The 20604-nt window shown below is 45.4% G+C and overlaps 1 protein-coding gene across 18 annotated transcripts in view; it reads left to right on the forward strand.

Annotated features, from left to right (window-relative positions):
* The window catches only part of PTPRT (protein tyrosine phosphatase receptor type T), a 1016018-nt gene that overhangs the window by 666338 nt on the left and 329076 nt on the right, over nt 1-20604 (forward strand). For all 18 annotated transcript variants that reach the window (XM_074318312.1, XM_074318303.1, XM_074318302.1 and 15 more), the window contains exon 8: nt 11838-12134. In XM_074318312.1, the coding sequence (XP_074174413.1) occupies nt 11838-12134 (297 nt within the window). The remainder of the gene's footprint in view (nt 1-11837; nt 12135-20604) is intronic.

Here is a 20604-nt window from a genome sequence, read left to right on the forward strand (position 1 = left end):
GCTGCTGACACAGCAGGGCTCTTCAAGGTCCAGCAGTCCTGAATAGTGCCTATAGATTAATGTGATTCCTTGGGAGATCAAGGATGTCCTGGGGTGTGGTGGCGAGGAGGGGGGGTCTCAGTTACGAGCTGCCTCAGCTTTGAAAAGCTCCAGATCTGAATATAAAAAGCCTAACTCTCCTACTGAAAGAGAAGTTCATAGTTCTGGGAGAGGGGCTATTAGGATCCAATCAGGAGGTAATACTTCCCGTTGTTTGTTTTACATATTCTGGAAATAATTCGATGTATACATGGCTTCTCATCAGCCTCACAGTGATGGCAAATTAGCTTCACTGAAGACTGTTTCCTAATTCCAGTGCCCGTATTGTTCACAGCCGGTGTTTCCCAAGGAGAAGTGAAGTGTTCGGAATGTTAAATACCTCACCTGGGCCCAGCACTAGGTGGCTTTTGACCATCAGAGATATTTCAGGTTTTATTATTTCTCCAGCCTTTTTCTTTTTTTTTAATAGACAGGGAGACTTGCCATGAATTAAATGTGAATTGAAGTGAAGCCCAGAAGATGTTATGGCCTCTCCGTCTCTTCCCCACTCCCTCCCCATCCCTGAAACGTTCCTTTTTCTGAAAACTGAAAGCATGTAATTTAGCAATTCTCGCTTTCCAACCTGATTTCCTCTGCCACAAAAAAATAATTTTTAAGCATTCTAAAGCCTTTATTTCCATGCTGCCGTCTTGTTCCTGTGTCCGTTTAATTTTTCCTGGCCTTTGAGCAGTGGCTGTGACAGGAGGTGTGCAGCTCTGCTCAGCTGCAAGCCAAATGGCTGCTTCTGGAAGGGGCAGAGTGGGAAGAGCCAGGTCTGAGTCAGAGGTGGGAAGCAGAGTGTGGCCAGCCAGGGCGTCAGATCTGTGGCCAGGGCGTACCCAGGCAGAAAGGCGCTCTGGGAGAGGAAGGATGGGGACGCAAGATGTTCGTGAGGTTCAGGCAGTTGGGTCCTGCATTCATCAAAGTCTAGTTCAGAGATAAATCACACCACTTATTCCTACAGAGAGGATTGCCTAGAAAGAATGGTTAACAAGCTTGTTTCTCAAACTGTGTCGAGGCAGCCCAGGACCCCACAGTGAACTCACAAAAGCGCCACGTGAGGGCATTTACATTTTTAACTTTAAATTCTCAGGAAACACACAGTGTCATCTGTCAGACACCCGTACAAACTACTAAGTAGAGGTGCTCCACAGTTTCAACAGTAGATTGGGCTACATTCATTTCAGTGGCACCATATCTCTGCAAAGCTAGGCTTCAGGTAGTTGCTGTGATGAATAGCAAGTGTTATATGAAAATCATTGTGGAGCCGGCAACAGGAGTGGAGTATCTACTGTGAAATCCAGTCTGAGAAGTTGTTCAGTGCTCAACAGATGCGTGCATTGCATTAGTGCGTAACTGTGCTCATTTAAGAATAAAGGAAAAGGTTTTTCCTTTGATTTATGGGCTCTGTTTTCTCAAACCACTGTGAAGTTGCTGGGATATAAATGCTGAGTACGTTGTTTGGTCTAATTAATAAATGAAACGTTTAGGTATTTCTTTGGTTAGGAACTCGGTGAGAAAAATGACCCAAACACCAAGGGCGCCATGAAGAGGGTAAGTTTGGAAACCTTTTGTTAACTATAGAAAGAATTGGCTAGGAAACTGAAAAGGTGAAAAGAGAACATGAAGGTGTCACACCAGTGCAGCAAACTCTGGGAAACAGATACTACTAGGGCTGGAGAGAACCAAGAGGGCAGGCTGGAATTATAAACATTTTAAAGAATGGAAGAGGGAGTGTTTTGTGGCTAATCCTGCTGTCTCTGAGTGTTGAAGAGACTTTAAGTGTTGAAGAGACTGCAAGTTAGGTCCCACTGTTGTGACAGAATGGACTTCGTGAGAGAGAAAATATGATGGTGGAGTGAGGCCCACAGGAGCAGGAAGTAGTCGCTTCTTTCTCCTCCAGCCTCGCAGCCTCCCATGTCGCCCCCTATTGGCAGGAGTGTCATGGAACCAGGAGGTGGGAGAGAAATGTGGTTGGTTTGAGCCACAGCTGTTTCTAACACTATGTCCCCAGCACCCAGCCTGCTACCCCATAGATGCTCCATAAATACTTCAGGAAAAGAGTAAGAACCTTAGTGTAAATAGAGAGGAAAGATCAGGAGAGCTCAGGGAGCTGGTGGCAGGACCTGAAATCAAAGCAGTAAAATTTTAGGCACAAGCCTCCTTGAGGCCCCCAATTGCCCTTCCCTGTTTGATTTTTCTCTAGCTTGATTTTTCTCTAGTCACTTATTGTCTTCCGACATGTTATATAATCTTCTGATTTGTTTCATATATTATTTAATCTGCCCCTGCCACACACACACACACACACACACACACACACACACACACACACACCAGAACATAAGCCCCTTAGGGCAGAGAGAATTTTTGTCTGTTTGGGCCGCTTACATCTTGTACAGTGCCTGCACATGCTAGGAACTCAAAAATATTTATTAAAAGATGGAATTCTTCCAGTGTTTTACCTTTGGCAAAGAATACGCATATCACACTGTTATAACTGCCTTAGTTGTTATTTTCACTTACTTCTGACCATTATAATGTGTAACCCCCAGACTGGCCTAACCCATCACTGTGTCGGGTGTGAACGTGTGGTGGAAGGCAGGGGCTTGCCATCTCCATGGCCTGTCCACTCCTGCATCAGAATCTTGATGGCCATTGGCTGCTTTATTCTTGCCTCTTGGACTTGAACTTGGCTGCCTTGTTTGCCTGCAGTTTAATCTTCCCGCTTCCTCATGTCCCTGCCCCATTCCTCCACACCTTGCACCTTCCCCTGATTAAATACTATCTACCCTTCATCCAAGACCCCTTCCTCCAAGACCACCTTCTCAGCCTCTAGACTCCACATTGCATTGTTGGTGAGTTACTCTCAAATATTTAACAGTGGAATGTTATGGTTGAGTTCTCGGTGAAGCTATAACCCAGCGCTACCAGCCTTCCGGTTAAGACCACACTGGTCAGGAATGATCCCCTCATATTCCAGTCAAGAGGCAACTCTACCTTGCCCAGGGGCTTCTGATACCATATCTTCAACAACCTTGATTTTGCTGATTTAGCACCTGAAATATCAGAAATTGGTTGTTGTGGTTGAAACCAGGGACCTGTTGCCTAGCATAATAATAAATATTATCAGTTGACTCTAATTGGTGAAATTCATGGTATTCAAAGTTTGGGTTGGCCAGATTTTGTAAAGCAGTTTCCAGACATACGTACTGAAGAAGAACACAGGAAGACCTCCAGCTTTAACCTTAGGGGTCGGGTTCAAACCTCGATTCCTAAACAGCCCTGTGTCACCTATTGGATGAGGGTGCTTCCTGGTTGTCTGATGTGACAATAAGGTAATCAGTTTTGCCCCTAGAACACGAGTCGTCAAACTGCAGCCCATGGCCTTGGCTGTCTGTTTTCGTAAATAAGCTTTTATTGAAACACAGCCATGCTCCCCTGGGTACATACTATCTACGTCTGCCTTTGCACTGCAACAGTAGAGCTGAGAAGTTGCAGCAGGGACTGTCTGACCTGAAAAGCTTAAGATATTTACTATCTAGCCCTTTGCCAAATATATATATATCAATTCCTACCTGAGAATACTGTCATGACTGCCTTCAATGACCCTTTCATGCAAGATAGTAACCAGATCGCCTAAAAGGACAGATTGCTGAGACTTGTTGAGCTCTATGGAATGAGTTGTTTGACCTGTTTTGTAACTGCTTGCTAACAAACAGTTGTGTCATAGATGCTCAACTGTGTAGGAGAATTTGGCCTGAGACTTGCTTTTACTAGAACCTAATAATGTAGCTGTGGGGGAATCATTAACCTTACTCACCTCACATTTTGCTGGTGGCTTCTGGTTTCTATGAGACAGAACATAAGAGTTGTGCATGACTCATGATTAAATTGGCTCAGATGAGTTTCCAACGCTCGGCTGTGTCTTTCTGTCATGTGCTGCCTGGAAGCCCAGCACTTCTGCGTCCTCATCAGGCGTCCTCATTACATCCTTCACAATGGTCATGTCTGCGTCCCCCTGGACAGCATGAGTGTTAGGAAAGCAAGAGGTGTCTCTCTCATTCACCTGTGTCTCTAATGCCTGTCCCATCTCAGAGGTCCAGGACGTGTTTGTAGAAAGGAAGGAATAGAGACAGCAATATCTGAACAGGCGTTAATGGAAGCTTGCTGACTCCAAATTTGAGTTGGTTAAAAGAATGACCCCAGCAAGTCAACTAGATTGCGAGCCAGGCCATGGCTCCACAGTAACCCACAAGACCCCTATTGCTTCTCAATGGCTCCCCTGCCTGCCTCCCTTCTGGAGGTGGTGGCTGTATTGCAGGGAATATACTAATAGCTGTGTCAAGTACTATCCAAGGGCTTGGTGGACACCGTCTCCTTAATTCACCTCGCAGCCTTGAAAGGGAGAGAGGATCATTCATGCTTTACATGTGGGAAAAAGGCGACACGGATGCAGATGGGAGAAGAGCTTTAGGTCCAGGTGATAACAGAGCCAGTGTTCTTTTCTCCAGGTCGTGATGCTTCCATGTCATTTTCATTAGTGAGCGAGCCATTGGACACGTGAATGAATTACCTTCTCTATGACAAGAAGGTGACAACAGGGTCACCTTCCCACAAGGTAACATGTTCCAGCTTTGGATGGTCCTAGCTGTCGGGATAGGTGGTACCCAGTGACCCTGGATTGTGAGAGTACCAGCATCCCCAGATGAAGCCTCTGAACTCCTGTCCTTGCCACCTCCATAAGATGTCCATGGTTCTGTTCAACAAATTCCTTCCACCAGAGAGCTGAAATAAATTAGAGGAGGTGTTGGAAAGTGAGCAAGAGGGTGGGTTTGAATGATACTGGAAAGAAGATGGATTTTAATTTTGTTCCTTTTACCTTTTTTTTTCTCCCCTTCATGTATCATTTCCATGCCAAAATTGCGAATTAATGGTCACATCGAACTATCTGTCAATGTATTACTGCTCCTCCAGTATCAAATTATGTTGGCAATAATGTTTCCAGCTGCCTAGGACTCCATTGCAATTTAATTTGAAAGGAACTCAAATTGCATCTCCAAATGGATAAAAAATTAATTTTACATACAAGCTATCCACCTCCACATTTTCAGCCCCATGCCCCAAATTATCTCAATTTAGGTTCAACTTTGAACAGTACATATGTTACAGCCAGCTCCACATACAAAGATGAATACATAGAGAATTCATGAATTGGAAATCTGCTTTGCTGTTCTTTTTAATAAGATGTTCTGTCTTGATTAAGGTCATTAAGAGATTCTACAGCTATTGCCTTTGACAGCAGGGACTGAGGCTGGATCCATATAGAACAAAAAGGCTCGGATTCTGACTTCACCACATGGTTACCCTTCACAACTGGAGTGTAGAAAGAGCCCGATTTCCCCCCTTACTTATTGCTTTTCTCCTGCGGTATATTAGGGATTTAATTCTGGCTTGGTCGTCAGTCATCCCCTACTTTCTATATTTACTCATTCTTAAATTTATTTATGAAGCAGCTATATGTTGTAATTATAAAAATGAAGAGATCAAGGGTCTCCCAAGTTAGCACGGAGGTGAACATGAGACAAACGTAGAAACCTGTAATTTGATCAAAGCAATGGAAGCAGTGGGCTAAGGTGTTAAAGAAAATGGATGATGGAGGCATTTGCTCTGCCTGGGTGAGGACGGCTTTTGGAGACAATTATAAGGAAAGGGTGGCGATAGAGCCAGGCCTTAAATATATTGAATAGGGATTTACCCTGTGGCATCTCAAGCAGAGGGAAGGTGATGGGTGAAAGCATGGAGCTATGAAAAGATTCAGGAGGCAATACTTTGCTTTAGGAATGTCGGGCGCGGGGAGTGGGCAGTGGAAAATGAGGGAAGGAATTTGGAGGTAGGAGGGTGCAAGTTGCAGATTGCGTTTAGGTCCTAGGTTGAAAATGGTCCTTCAGAAGGAAATGGTACTTTCCCTGGAAAGGGGAGAAGCGATCGGAGGTTAAGAGGACCAGCCTGCCTTCAGAGGCAGCTGCTGTAAGAATGAAGAGGCTTCTGAAGACGTGAGTCGGTCGATCTCACACAGACACAGACAGACACACACCTGCACACACACACACACACACACACACACACACACACACACGTCTGTTCCTACCATATGCAGGAACACAAATGATTCTGGGGCGAGAATAGACACACAGGCCTGTGGCCCCTTTCCTTCTCTTTTCACCTGCCTCCGTTACTCACACAAGGCTTCCTACACATGTATCTGGAGGGTTTAGGCCTCAGGTCCAAGCTCTGTCCATTTGCCCCAAACAGCCGTCCTTTGGTCACCCCTTGGGCTTATGGGTGCACACGTGTGGAGTACAGTCTGATGTTGGAAGGGCAGACCAAGGGCAGAGGTTTGAACCCATCTTGGAAGTGGGTTTGAAGCCCCTGGGGCAGGGAATTCTGGAGTGTCAGGTAGCTGACGCCTGTCTGGAAGGGGGAGCACAGGGCAGGGGGTCACCCGGGCCCAATGACTCTTGCTCCAGAGGAGGACGCAGCCTGAAGAGGGCCAGGACGTGCTCCCCTTAACACACAGGGCTCAGGACAAAGCCCCCCAAGTCTAAGGCACAGAGAAATGCTCCCAGAGGCTGACCCAATTTGATTTTCCATCAGAGGAGGATTTTCTAGCTTCCCACACAAGCCACACTCTCTTCCCACTATTTGCCATCTCAGTGGCCTGTAGACTGTCACGCAAGAAGGTCATATGAACGAGGCCTTACCTGGAGGCCGAAACCATAGGCTCTAGACTTGGACATATTTACACAGGGGAAGTAAATTCAGCAAAACCAATCTCTACTGCACACGCGGGGCTATGTCAGCAATTTCCAACTTGTTTGCACCAACCCGAACGTAAAGTGTATGTTCTCCTGCTGTAGGCAATTACTAGAGCAGAAGCTGGGTTTGGCGGCTAAGGTTTTTGTTTTTGTTTATTTTGGGGGTGGGGTGGGGGGGCTGAGACTGAAAGCATGAATGCTTCCGTCACACATACTGAAGACGAGTTCCATTGTGCCGGACATTCTCTTGCTTGAATGCAAAAATAGATATGTTCACCCTAAAGACTCAGCGACGTGCTGGAGGGGACCGAACAGGGGCTGTGGCACCAGGGGTTGACGCTCAGTTCCCAAGAACAGATCACCATCTGTTCTCTCAGTGTAGCCAACAGGAACAGGCCCCTTGGCAGACCCTGTGCCATGTGGTGGGCTTGCTGGACGCGTAGCACGTGGTCCCTTGCAGCCAGGGAGGAGTGATGACTAAAGCAACATGCAGTTCCTAGAAAGTGTGACAAATGCTGAGTGGGCTGGACAGCTGTGCCAAGTGCCGGGGGAGCCCCAAGCTGGGGACGTGGCTGCGTGGCCCTGGGTAAGTCACATCCCTTCATCCATCTCAGTTCCCTATGCCAGAGGGCTGTTTTTAGCCTCCAAGGGCGTAGCCCAGCGTTACTGCTTAATAAATAACCACTGTCTTTCCCTTTCGGAATGGGAGTTCTCGAACTTGCAATACACTTGCGGCTGCATGTAGCTAACCCATAGGTCCAGCAGACGCCTTCTTGCCTTTTGCGAGTGAACTGAGATTTCCTCGAGCCTCTTAATTTCCATAGCGCAGAGAACCCCCAAAATCATCTCTCAAGGTGTCCCAAACACACAGACATCTTTTCCGAGTCCCCTTTGCCTCTGGTCCCTGGCTTCCCATGTGCTATCTTATTTGGCCCAAACAAGTCATGCAAACCTCGGCCCTTCCTCGAATCCACAGGAAATCCAATCCCAGCAAACTATTTTGTGGTATTTTTGAGGACCTTGTTGGAGATCGAGGCGTCACACAGAGAACAGTCACATTGGGCTCCACCCAACCTCCTGCCATCTTGTTCATCCCCGTCTCCTAGTCAATCCCAGCACCGAGTGAACTCATTTTTCTCCTCCTCCAAAGGCTGAGCACCTCTGATCCCAGGGCCCTGGAAATGTAGCTTCTACTCCAAACAAGCTTCTTAAGGCATTTCTCCAAGAAAGGCCATTCTCTCTAAGAGGAATGCCCACTGTTAGGCAGAGGCAATTTCTCTCTTTCTTTACAGTTCATTATATCCTCATTAACAGCCCTCGGAGATTAGTGCCATAATTTTTTTTATTTTATAGATGAGGAAGTGGAGGCTGAACGCTGAAATGCCCTTCCCCAAGGTCACACAGCTTGTGAGCGTCAGAGTCTGGCTTCAAGCTGTGCTTTGTCCAGCTCCACTGTCCCTGGGACCTTTCTAATGACAGTCAGTCACACGTGCTGCAGAGGGAACAAGTCACTTTTCCTGTGCCCTGACCTTCCAGCTCTGGGAGGGAGTCTCTTTGCTCTGTGGCTGTCTTCTAACATCGCTTGCCCTCGTTGAAAAGGCACCCCTGCCTGCTCCTTCCTTTAAGAAAAGCAGAAAGATATGTATGTGCACACCTGCACAGGTGAGCTCCGGGGAGAATTCTGTAGTAGCTGGAGACCAGGTGAAAAGACTGGCCACTGGTCAGCTTAGTACAAATGTGACTGAGCCCCCACGTCGCCCTCTCCAACGGGCCCCAGGCTCCTGAAGAGCAAGCCACTTCTGCCTTACAGTTCTGGGCTTTCTCGCAACGTTCTCCGCGGGTGTCTCCAGGTCCAGAGGATTGTGACATGCCTCATGTTCACGTCCTTCCCCTGGCCTCTGTCCCTTGTGGTGTCGCAGTACAGAGCAAACACAGAAATGCTGGACCCTCATGGACTTCAAATCTCACTGTGTGGCTCTCACAGGACTTTGCTTTCCTTTAGGATGAGGCTTTCCTCACGGGATGGGGTGAGATGGACAAAATAGGGCATCCATTCCACTGGTACTTACTGAGGTCCTCCTTTGTGGGCCCATGGGCTGGGCACTGCCAGGGGGTGAGCAGAGAGCAGCCTGTGCTCAAAGAGCTTATGTTCTTGTGGGCAGGGGATATTTCCAACACGCTGTCACCGTGGAAAATGATTAACACATTAGGAAACAGTCAACAAGAGGAGACAGCAAACGCCACTGACCTCTGCCCAGGGGATCAGAGGGGAAGTCTTCACAGAGGAGGCAAAGTGAACAGGGACTGAAAACAGGAGAGGGATTGCTAAACACCAGCAGGAGGGGCAATGCAGGCAGCAGAGGGGAGGACGATGGGGAGACTGGATCCCCTTTCCCGGGTGCACGCACAGCGTCCGTACAGGAGCTTTGCACGCCCCTCTCTGCTCAGGCAGGCCTTCTTACTTTGCACACTAGGTGGGAGCCAGACGCAAGTTCAAAACCCCACTTTGCCACTTGCTAGTCTTGCTACTCTATACAGGTTCCTGGACCTCTCTGGGCCTCAGTTTATTCATCTGTAGAGAGGGGCTGGCAGGCCCTCCCTTACAGGGTCACAGATGATACAGATGATAGAAGCCAGCACTGTGGCTGCTGGCTGTCAGTGGTGTTTTGTTTTTATCGTTTCCTGTGTGCTTTAAAGGCACATTGGAGATCCTCAAAATTATACTTAACATGGGCTGTGGTGCATCTTAAGATGTCTGACAGAATGGGTTCTTAGCCTTGGATTTGAAAGGGGCTTAAATGTTCCTTTTCCCGCTCTGTAACGAGAGGAGGTGGGAGACCAGGAGGGTGAGCACGCTTTTGGGGCCTGGTGGCATCAGCTCGGAAGGCACCCCAGAGGCAGAGTGCTGAGGAGGTTCTGAGCAGGGATGGATGACCTCCCTGCCAGGAGAGTTCTGGCATCTGGATGGACAGGGAGTTTCCAGCTGGAGGGCTGCTGGGACTTCTCGGCACGTCCTAGGAAGCAGCTATCTCGCTGTCCCCCCCCCCCCCCCCGCCTCCGCCAGCTGTGAGGACCTCACTTTTCACCTTCTGCTCCACACAGGGCTCAATACAATGGACCCTCAGCAGCAACTCATTCAATGTCACAGTTTCAAAGTCACCCATTTGCTTCCGGGATGTTGGCTCTCCTTTACACAAGGCACCTGTGAGCATGAATAATTGGGCTGTACCAGTGGCCGTCAACTCCTCAGTTGATCTGGGGCTAGGCTGCCCACTGTCCCCAGCAGTGTGTGAGCAGGTCTGAGCTGGCTTGCCAGGTTGCCTGACAATTCTGGGTACCTTCTCGTGTGTGTGTGTGTGTGTGTGTGTGTGTGTGTGTTGTTGTTGTTGTTTGTTTTTTTGTTTTAATATATATGTGTGTGTGTGTGTGTGTGTGTATATATATATATATGTATATGTTTTTTTGGTAAGGCTCTGACACAAGTTGCAGGACATTTTCTCCACAGGGACAGATCAGGGAACTCAGCTAGTAACCAGACCCACTGCCCTTCTTATTGCTCCATTGGCACAGAGGCAGTCTTACCCCTGTGCTTTGAGGGGGCTGGAGAGATGGTAGAATCCATCATTTCACATAAGGATGCTACCCAGCGCTGCCATTTGTAAGGCGTTCAGAACAGATACCACATATGAAGTCTTTGTATTATTTTTATGCCTAGTCCTACTACTGCAAAAGAAAAACTACCATGTACGGAGAGCTTATTAAGTTCCAGGTGCAATTCTAACCGCTTTGCAAATGACATCTCACTAACTCCCCCTTTCCCTCCCAATGAAGATAACTGCTATTGTTATCATCATTTTACAAATAAAATTAAAAATGGACCCAAAGAGATTACGTAACTTGGTAAAGTCTTACAGGTAGTATAGGGGAAAAGGGGGGAAATATGCTGATTTAATCTCTAGCCGGTGCTTCACTACTCCCAGCTAAGAGACTCTGACACGCAAATGTATGGGGATGCCGACCACAGAAGAAGTGAGGCTTTTATTGTAATAAATGCCTAAACCTTATAGAATGAGCTTTACACGTGGGGATTGAAAAAAAACAACAACATTCATTTGTTATAATCTGTTTCATACAAAAACATCTATTTAATGTATGTAAATTATAAACAGAATATTCATAACAAAGTCACACACAGCCAATGTTATATATGGGGTTCTGGGAGCATGTGGGAGACAGCATTTATGGTAACAATGCACCATCAGACCTGCTTTTAGAATGGTGGCCCTGGAGGGGCCTGTTTGGAAAAGAGTGGAGAGGAGGAGAAGAAGGCTGAGGGCTGTCCTGGGAGGCTAGGAAATGATGAGCTGTGTTGTGAATGAAATGAGGGGACATTCCAAGGCCTAGTCACGGGTCATGTGACCACGTGGATAGACCGGGCGTTGTGTGTCAAGGAGGCTGATCTATTTCCAGCCTGTGCATCCCAGTGTCGTTAACTGAGGAACCGGGGCTGATTTCCCAAGGGGAGACGATGTGGCCCGATTCAGCAAAAGGAGGCAAGTTGAGACTCCGGCAGCCCTCTCAATTACTACTTCCCCAAAGAGGTGTGTGTGCTGTAGGTGGTACCCAAGGTGCTCTTCGGTGGTCCCCTGATAAACCTGTAAGAATATAACAATTTCCCATTTATTTTGGTGGCTAACATGTACTTATGGCGAGCGATTCCCTTTCTATAGTTCTGTTTTCTTTTGGATGCATGTATTTAAGTAAGAAAAAGGAGTCTGATTGACAGAAACGTGTTAAATGATACTCTGTGTGGCTGACACCACGAAGCAGTGGCTGAATAGCCGAGATAAGTCTGAAGAGCTGTTCCCCACCCTTCTCAGGGGACACCCACCTCCACCTTCCTGACTGGCTCCTCTTGTGTCTTGCGTGTGTGTCTTGCAGACCCCGTGCACGGCCCGCAGAACGTGGAGATTGTGGACATCCGCGCCCGGCAGCTGACTCTGCAGTGGGAGCCCTTTGGCTACGCGGTGACCCGCTGCCACAGCTACAACCTCACGGTGCAGTACCAGTACGTCTTCAACCAGCAGCAGTACGAGGCTGAGGAGGTCATTCAGACCTCCTCCCACTACACCCTGAGGGGCCTGCGCCCCTTCATGACCATCCGGCTGCGCCTTCTGCTGTCCAACCCCGAGGGCCGGATGGAGAGCGAGGAGCTGGTGGTACAGACAGAGGAGGACGGTGAGTGAGGGAAACGCTTCCTCGGGAGTGGGGAATGTCGGACCTGCTCATGGGGCCACGCCTGTCAGTTAGGAGGGTTTTGGTATTTCCTGCTTCTTGAATCTCCCCCTCTGCGTCTGTCTTGTTTCCAAGGTCTTCAGTGCAGGCTATACATTGCACAACTCCAGGGGGCGCTGTTCCCGTAGACACAGCAGCTCTTCCACAGACATGCACTCAAGTTTGACCTTCCTGTATCCCACCCCTCTTTTCACTTTATACCACCTTTGATAACCGACATTTAACCACTTTGATGCCTCCCAAAACAGAAGCTGCGTATCGTATTGCTTAAGCATGTTGAGTTTGGGAGTCAGACAACCTTGGATTCTCTAAGGATTAAAATCAGAGAAGCTCATTATGTGTATAAAGAGCTTAGCACGCCCATCGGATGCACCCAACCAAATACTCACTTGGAAGTCCTACGGGTATCTCAAGCCCAAAGTCTCCAAAAATGAACCAGTCTCCTCTTGTATCCTGACTTCTCTGTATGCCTCACCTCAGTGAACTGCATCCAGTAAGTCCAGATAAAGACCGGAAGTCAGCCTAGGTGCCTCCTTTTCTCCTTCCCCACCTCTACTCCCACAAGGTTCTGTTGAGTCTGCTCCCTGCATCGCACCTTCCAGCATGCCTCTTAACTCGAGACTCCAGGACTACAGAGTCCCGTGTGCTTCCGAGAACACATCGCTTTTCCCATCCCTCTGTCCTTCCCATGCCGTTTCTCTGGCTGGGGACGACCTGTCCCTCCATGTTTGCAGGACCAGTTCTATTAATCTTTCAAGTCTTTGCTCACATGCTACTTTCTCCAGGAAGCTCTCCCTGACTGCCAGAAGCCGACTTGGGTGTTCCTTCCCAGGCTCTCATTGCGTGTTGCCTCTAACTCTACCACAGCGGTTACCTTACTCGTGGGAGGACAGAACTCCTCCATTCTAGGACTTCCCTAGGAAACATTTCTCCACGGCCATAGTCCCCTTTTCCCTCCAGCCAGCCTGCCTGTGGCCCTGTGGGATGTCTTTAGTTAGTTCCCTAGAATCAGACTCTGAGATGTAGGTTTGTGTGCAAGTGATGGATTAAGGAAGTTTTCCCACAAAAAATTAAAAAAAACAAAAAGAAAAAAAAAAACATTTCCCAGCAGAGACTGGGAAGGGAGTGGGGGAAGCAGGATAGGGAAGGGGAGGAAGCTGAGGTTCAGCTTCAGGCCAAGTCCAGCAAAGGGGGGCCTGCGACCTGGGCTTGCAGAAGAGCTCTCCAGAGAAGCTTATGCAACACTCTTCTTCCAAATCAGGGAAGGGAGCTGTCGGCCAGTGGTTAGGGCTGGGATGGGGAGGGAGGATTGGGACATTAATCTTTAGAAATGTTGGACTCTCTGCCCATGCAGGCAAAAGGTCCAGGGATACAAAATGGTCTAAAGGGATCTGAGGGGATCTGGGCAGAGCACTGTCATTGTCAGCTGCATGAAGCAAATACGCCCACTTGACTCAGATTTGCCTTAGATCCTCAAGACAGAACTTGTAACGTGGCAGTCCTGTCTAGTTGTCGTTTCACATGAGCAAGTCCCAGGACCCCTGATTGATGGTCCCTGGTGGGATCCAGAACCACATCCTCAGGTGCAAAGCCCCAGAAGGACATACAGGAAAAATGCCAGCCTCTTCTCACCCTGTCCCCCGATTCTCATTTCACCTAAGTCCAATCCTAGACTGGAAGTTTTACACAACCTACCTCCATGACAAACCCTTCCTAACCCCCTTTAAATTCATCCTTGCAACGACTCTCTTTGCATCCCCTGCAGACTATACTCCTAGGTAGCAGCAGCACTGAAGCCACTTCTGTCACCTCAGCCCCCGACCTTCCTGCCTTACAATGAACCTCAAGTCATTGGTGGGCACAGCTGTCCCCCTGGACCAGCTTCTCCAGCTGATCTAAGTGGTCTGCTTCCTATGAATCCATTCCTATCCAACTTCTAACAACGGCGGGTTGGGCATCTCATCTCAACTTCATTCTGCAGCCCAGGAGCTGTGACCCTGGGTTTGGCTTCTGATAAAGCTTCCAGACCTTTCCCTGGATCTGGCCCATTGTCTCAAAAACATACAGCCCTTTCCTCCAGCAGGTAGAATAAATAATGCACTGTTTGAGAAGGCAGACTCTGGAGCCAAATACACCTGGGACAAGTTGCTTAACCTCTCAGTGCCTTGGTTTCCTCCATGATAAAATGGAGATAAAAATAGTGCCTGCCTTATAGATTATTGTGCTCCTTAAAGGGGGTGGAATATAAAGAAATTGGAATAATGCCCAGCAGACTGTAACTGTTCAATAAATGTAGCTGCCACATTTGCACTAAATCACAGGGGAAAAAAATTATTGGCAAAGGATCCACTGGCACAGGCAACCCAGAAACCATACCATACGCCTGCCCTAGGAAACCTCTCCAGAGCTCTAGATGTCTTCTCCAACTGTCTGTAGAAAATCTGACATAGACTTTCAAGGAATGGCAGTGTCAAGTCAAAAAGGGTGTTTTAGTGACAAGTGGCCATGGGTTGTCAGCCGGGAGGAGCCACTGTTGAAAACCAGCAGGAGTAATCAGGACTCAGGAGATGAATGGTAGGGTTTGGCTCAGAAGCAACTCAGGGTTTTTGTTGCAGGATGCCCTGCCCACCTTGGGCTGCTTTTCGACAATTACCTACATGTAACAGCAAATCCCAGTCCCATCTTTAAGCCGTGCCTCAACCTCTCCCTTTCTCCTTCTTGTCACTGGGAGAGAAAAAAAATCACAAAGCCTTTATTAAAACAACGTGAGAGCAGCAGTGCTTTGAAATTAAGTTTTAATTAAGCTCCATTAATAAAACATCAATTCCTACTCTACTGGGACGAGTGGACATCGTCATATTAAAAACACCAACATACGAGACGCCAAGTGCTCAGTCTTGTAGCTACCCTGAGGCCCCACTTTCGGAATGACTGAGCTGAAGGAAGGTCTCAGAAGGGCACAGGCCACCTCTGTGTGCCAGGATTAGGTTCCATTCCTCCTAAAGGTGGGGGCGGACACCATTTCTGTTGGCTGGGAACTCTTTCACCTCAAAGCCAAGCTGAGGCTGGAGCTGGGCTCTCGTCCATTAAATGAACCTCCCTCTGGAACCAAAGAACATCCTGTGGCACTGAGCTCACTGGGCTCACGCTGCTTTCGTCCGTGCTACAAAGTTGTCTTCTGGGGAATTTGTAGAATTTGTCATTTCAGTGCCCCAGTGCCTTTGAGGGCCTGGGAAGGAATCCGTCCACTGCAGGCGAGAGAAGCTCATGACCACTGAGCCCCGTTGCTTCATCTGAGAAGCTGCTGTTGGTTAGAGACGAAATGGGTTCTTTATGTTTCCCCTTTCCACAAATGTCTCATTCAAAACCACAGCTCATTTATTTAGTGGTTACTTCTCCACCTTTCACCAGATGATAGCCAGGACTGTGAAATGGAATATATGAGGCCTTGAAAGTCAGAAACGACGTTGATGATGGTCTCATCTGGGCTGCCATTTACTGAGTGCCCGCTGTGCCAGGCACCAATAGGCGTGCTATATGCAATGAGTCGTACCCAAGATTTCATTTTGAAATGTTTCAAAGCTATAGAAAAATCGAAACAATAGTACAAAAAAGACCTGTAAACCCTTCACCTAGCATCAACCTTTTTTTTAACACTTTGCTACATTTGCTTATTCATATATATGAATGATACATACGGAATGGAAAAATCATGTCTAAAAATACATAATCTTTTTCACTATTTAAAAAGAAATTGCAGAAATCGTGACAACTGACCTCTGAACTCTTCCGTGCACATGACCTAAGGATGAGGACATTTTCTTACATATCCACAGCGCTACAGAACATCTGAGAAATGTAGCATTCACTTTAAAATCACCAAGTAGACAATCCACGTGCATGTTTCCAATAATGTTAAACCTGATTTTATGTGACAAACCAGATTACAAGACATTTTTGGCAAAAATGCTACCTGGGTTGATGATGTGTATGTCTCACTGTACCATGTCAAGAGGTACCTAATGTAAGGGGTCTCCTACAGATGCTGCTGCGTTTGGTCACTTAGTAAGATGGGGACCACCCCGTCCCACCACTGTAAATGTAATACCCTTTTCCCTTTGTAAGTCAACTAGTCTGTGCAGTGATAGTTCAGGTTCTGTGAGTACCCTTTTCCCCTAGATCTTTTCACCCAGTGGTTTTAGCACTCCTTGCTAATAATGCTCACCTGAATCCATCAGTACATTGGTCGTAACAAAAAGGTGAATTTCAGTCTTTCCCTCTGCATGTATTAACATTTTTCTTTATAGAAGAGCTTTTCTCTCCTCATCCCCGTCCCTAGTTTAAGTATCCCTATTGACTCATAGATCATTTTGACTCAATGTATTAATAGCCAGTGTTATTTACAATTCTTTCCGATGCTCAAATTGTCTCATAGATGACTAGTGGGAGTCTCTTCAAATTGGCTCCTAGGCCCTTTGGATATGTTCTCATTAGTCTTCCGTGCTTCTGGCAGAACATAGTACGCTAGGCTGTCCTTGGAATGTCTCCGCCCCACACCTGAAGTCCACCACGTAGCTAATGATTTGGGGTTGCTTTCAATGGGGAGTGGTTTTTTGGCACTGAGATATACAACTTCGATGTGCTCAGAGGGGTGTTATCGCCTCTAGACTCTTCCAGTTGGGAGAGCTGGGGAATATAATTTATCTGTTTTAAATCATGAGCTCATGCTGATTCAAATTTAACACCTCAGGAATCTTTTGCATTTGTCCTCATTCCATACATATATCTTCCTTCTCCTGCAGTGAGAACCCTGGTTCCCAGCATCCACATTTTTTTTTCATTTGCTCCATTTTATAGTACATAAAAAATAGTTTCAGAATTACAATACCAATTCTTCTAACTAACAAGAAAGGTACTAGGGTTAAAGATTTTCTTTTCAGTTTTTCTCTTAGGCGGTCAAAAGACTGTATTCAAGGGTTCAATGTTTTTTTCTGTACGGTTATATTATCAATTTGATACTCAATTAGGTTCATTTGTTTCAATTTTAAGGTTTGCTTTCCCCCCTTCCTTTTTTATTTAGTGTCATTATTTTTAACATCCATCAAAACAGTTGCATGGTTCAAAAGTCAAAACTAAATAAAAAGAGGCACACAGAGAAGCATTGCCACCATCTAGCTCTTTCACACTGTTCCTATCCACACCTGAAAGATAACCATTTTTATTCATTCTGGACATATCTTTCCTATAGTTCATCTTGCAAAAAAGTTAAAACTATTTGTCTTTCTCTTATGTTTTATATAGAAGATAGCATAACAGATATACTCTTCATCTTGTGCTTTTGTTCACTTAATGTATCTTGGAAATCACCCCATGTTGGCTTGTAGACACTTCTGTCATTCCTTTGTAGAACTGGATGGGATTTCACTCTGCGGGTCTACCATGGTTTATTCAAGCAGGGTCCCGTGGATACTTCGGTTGTTCCCATTACTTGCTCTGACAAATAATATGGTAGCAAATACCCTTGTGCACATGTTGTTTGGTATTTGTGGAGATGTAACGTGTTTCCCCAAAAATAAGACCTAGCTGGACAATCAGCTCTAATGAGTCTTTTGGAGCAAAAATTAATATAAGACCCAGTCTTATATTACTTATATTATCTTTATCTTATAAGACCGAGTATTATATTATATTATATTATATTATATTATATTATATTATATTATATTATATAGACTCAGTCTTATAATAAAATAAGATCGGGTCTTATATTAATTTTTGCTCCAAAAGACACATTGGAGCTAATTGTCTGGCTAGGTCTTATTTTCAGGTAAACACAGTATTTTCAGGGGAAATTCACAGAAGTGGAACTACTGGGGTCAAAAGGTAAATGCATATGAAGTTTTGTTGGATGTTGACATAATTCTCCGTAGAAGTATCATTCTACCTTTTCATCAGCAATGTCGATTCATTTAATGTTAACTCCAAATGTGAACAGGGCAACAGTATTAGTTTTCTATTTTACAATAAGGAAATTTAGGCTCCCATATCATTTATAATAATTATATAAAAATCTGTGATTAATAATATAGTATGTAATCTATTCACATGCAGAGGGTGCCAAGAAAATGTACACACATTTTAAGAAAGAAAAAAAAAAAACTGTATTAAAATTGTAATAGTATATACCGATAACAAAAGATGAATACAAGTCATGTGTATACATTTTTTTGGCAACCCCGGTAGTTGATATATAATATGATTGATCGCATACAATACATACATTATTTCATTTAATACAATATAGTAAATGTACGTTAATTGTAGGGGAGACTGGCGTATCTCAGGAATGAGCACCTGTATTTTCTATGCATTTCTAAGAAGCCTCGTCATCTGGTTTCTCAGGTCACAGGAGGCTAGAAGGAGGCTGCATGTTGCTAGGGACAGGTACAGGTGTAGTAACACGATGCGGTACCTAAAATCAGGAAAAGAGAAAAGTGAGAAGAAAAATATAAAAGGCAGTAGCAGCAAAACAACAAGTAACGCAGTCCCGAGTCATTTAGTAGAAAGGCAAAAAACTCTGCACACCTTAGGCAGTCCTGAAAGCAGCGCTTATTTAGAGCTCAGTACATTTTTGATGTTTACACAGATGACCTTGAGATACTAGAAAGGGCAAGCAAAATGCAGCTATGGTTTTCAGATGCTCACTAGGAGTTCGGCGTTGCACTGGTTTTCTGCATTCATACAATTGCCAAACACTGGGATGCAGGCTCCGTTGATACAACTGTGTGGAAGAGAAATCTAAGGCTCAGTGTGGTTATGGAAGCTGTCCAAGGTTACCAAGTAACAAATGGCAGAGCTGATAAATAGATCTCAAAATCTTATTCATGATTTTTTTCCCTGACCATCTAATATATAATCCTATACCTGGCCAAAACCTCCCTAACACTCTCTTTGCTTTATTTTTCCTATAGTACTTACCATCATCTGAAATAGTGTGTGTGTGTGTGTGTGTGTATACGTACGTATATATTGTCTGCCAGGCACATAGTAGGTGCTCATGAACCATGAACTACTTGTGTAATGAATGAGTGTCTGACATCAAAGCGCACACCTCTTTCATGATAGCAGAGGTCCTGTTTATATACACTGTTTCATAAGGGGAGGCTATGTAGAAGGCATTTTATCTGTACTCGTACTGGCTTGCTAGAGCTGATCACTCGCCTCTCTTTCTACTTCTGCACTCCATGATACCACATCCTTTGCTTGAAATTGGCCACGGTGGGGATATTTACACCATGTAAATGGGCAAACATTGCGTTTTGATTTTCCTGGAAAGCCATTTGTGAAACATTTACTAACACACCACTGTAGAGATCTACACACCACTTAAAAAGATATATTTGACATCTTAAGAGGTAAAAATGTATCCAGAAAAGTTATCTTTCCTCCAACAACACTGCAAAATACAAGGAAATTGAAATGATCTAAATCTATCTTGTCTCCATGAGACTCACTTACAGTCTTATGTAGTGGTGGCCTCCAAAGCATTTTCAAATTATTTTGATTTTTCTTAAGTTGGTTCTGGGTTTGTTTACAATGAACCAACTAACCAACAAATATGGCATGTATAATGAAAAACAAACAAACAAACAAACAAAAAACCTAGACAAGATAAGCAGGAAGGGAAACTTCTATTGAATGTGCAGGCTCTGTGCTTTTACATAAGCTGACTTGTTATTCCTCACCACTGCCCTCAAAGTTCATCATCATTAGCCCCACTTCTCAGATATGAAAATGGAGGAGGAGAGAGGAGAGGATAAACTAGGAGAGGAGAAGAAAAAACTTCCCTTGATTACACTCTGTATTCCTTTATGTTGAAATGAAAATTTCCCTTAAATTACCACCTGACTTTAGGCAGAAGAAAACATCTGGTTTAATTGCAGTGAATTTACATGAACCTACTGACAAGAAGCACAGTTAAAATTAGCAATTTTAGTGTGCTTTTTCTTTTTTTAAGAGAATGAAATTATAAAGTAATTAACCTTTGTTGTAGAACTCTGTCAAAAGGATGGAAAGTTCCATGCTGTTAGATAGAAGAAGAAATGAAATTGTGGAAAGGGAATATGTGGATTCATTAAAGAATTATAAAGGAAAAAAAAAAAAAAGGGGTAAAGCAACACAGAATTAGAAGACAAACAAGGAATCTTTATCCACGAAATCTTTTTACAATGAGAGAGAGGAGGGTGGGGGAAAGACCCAACTGGATCAAAAGAAAGTAAGTCTGCTTCATTTAAAAGGGCATCGTGACCTGTGGAGTGGTGTGGCAAAGGGAGCTTTGGCCTGAAGCTCAGACATCTTGGTTTTGTCACTCAGAGGTGGCGTGACTGCCTTTCAGCCTTTCTGAATCCCTGTG

This window comes from Rhinolophus sinicus, linkage group LG13 (assembly GCF_036562045.2).
Source record: "Rhinolophus sinicus isolate RSC01 linkage group LG13, ASM3656204v1, whole genome shotgun sequence".
Lineage (NCBI taxonomy): Eukaryota > Metazoa > Chordata > Mammalia > Chiroptera > Rhinolophidae > Rhinolophus > Rhinolophus sinicus.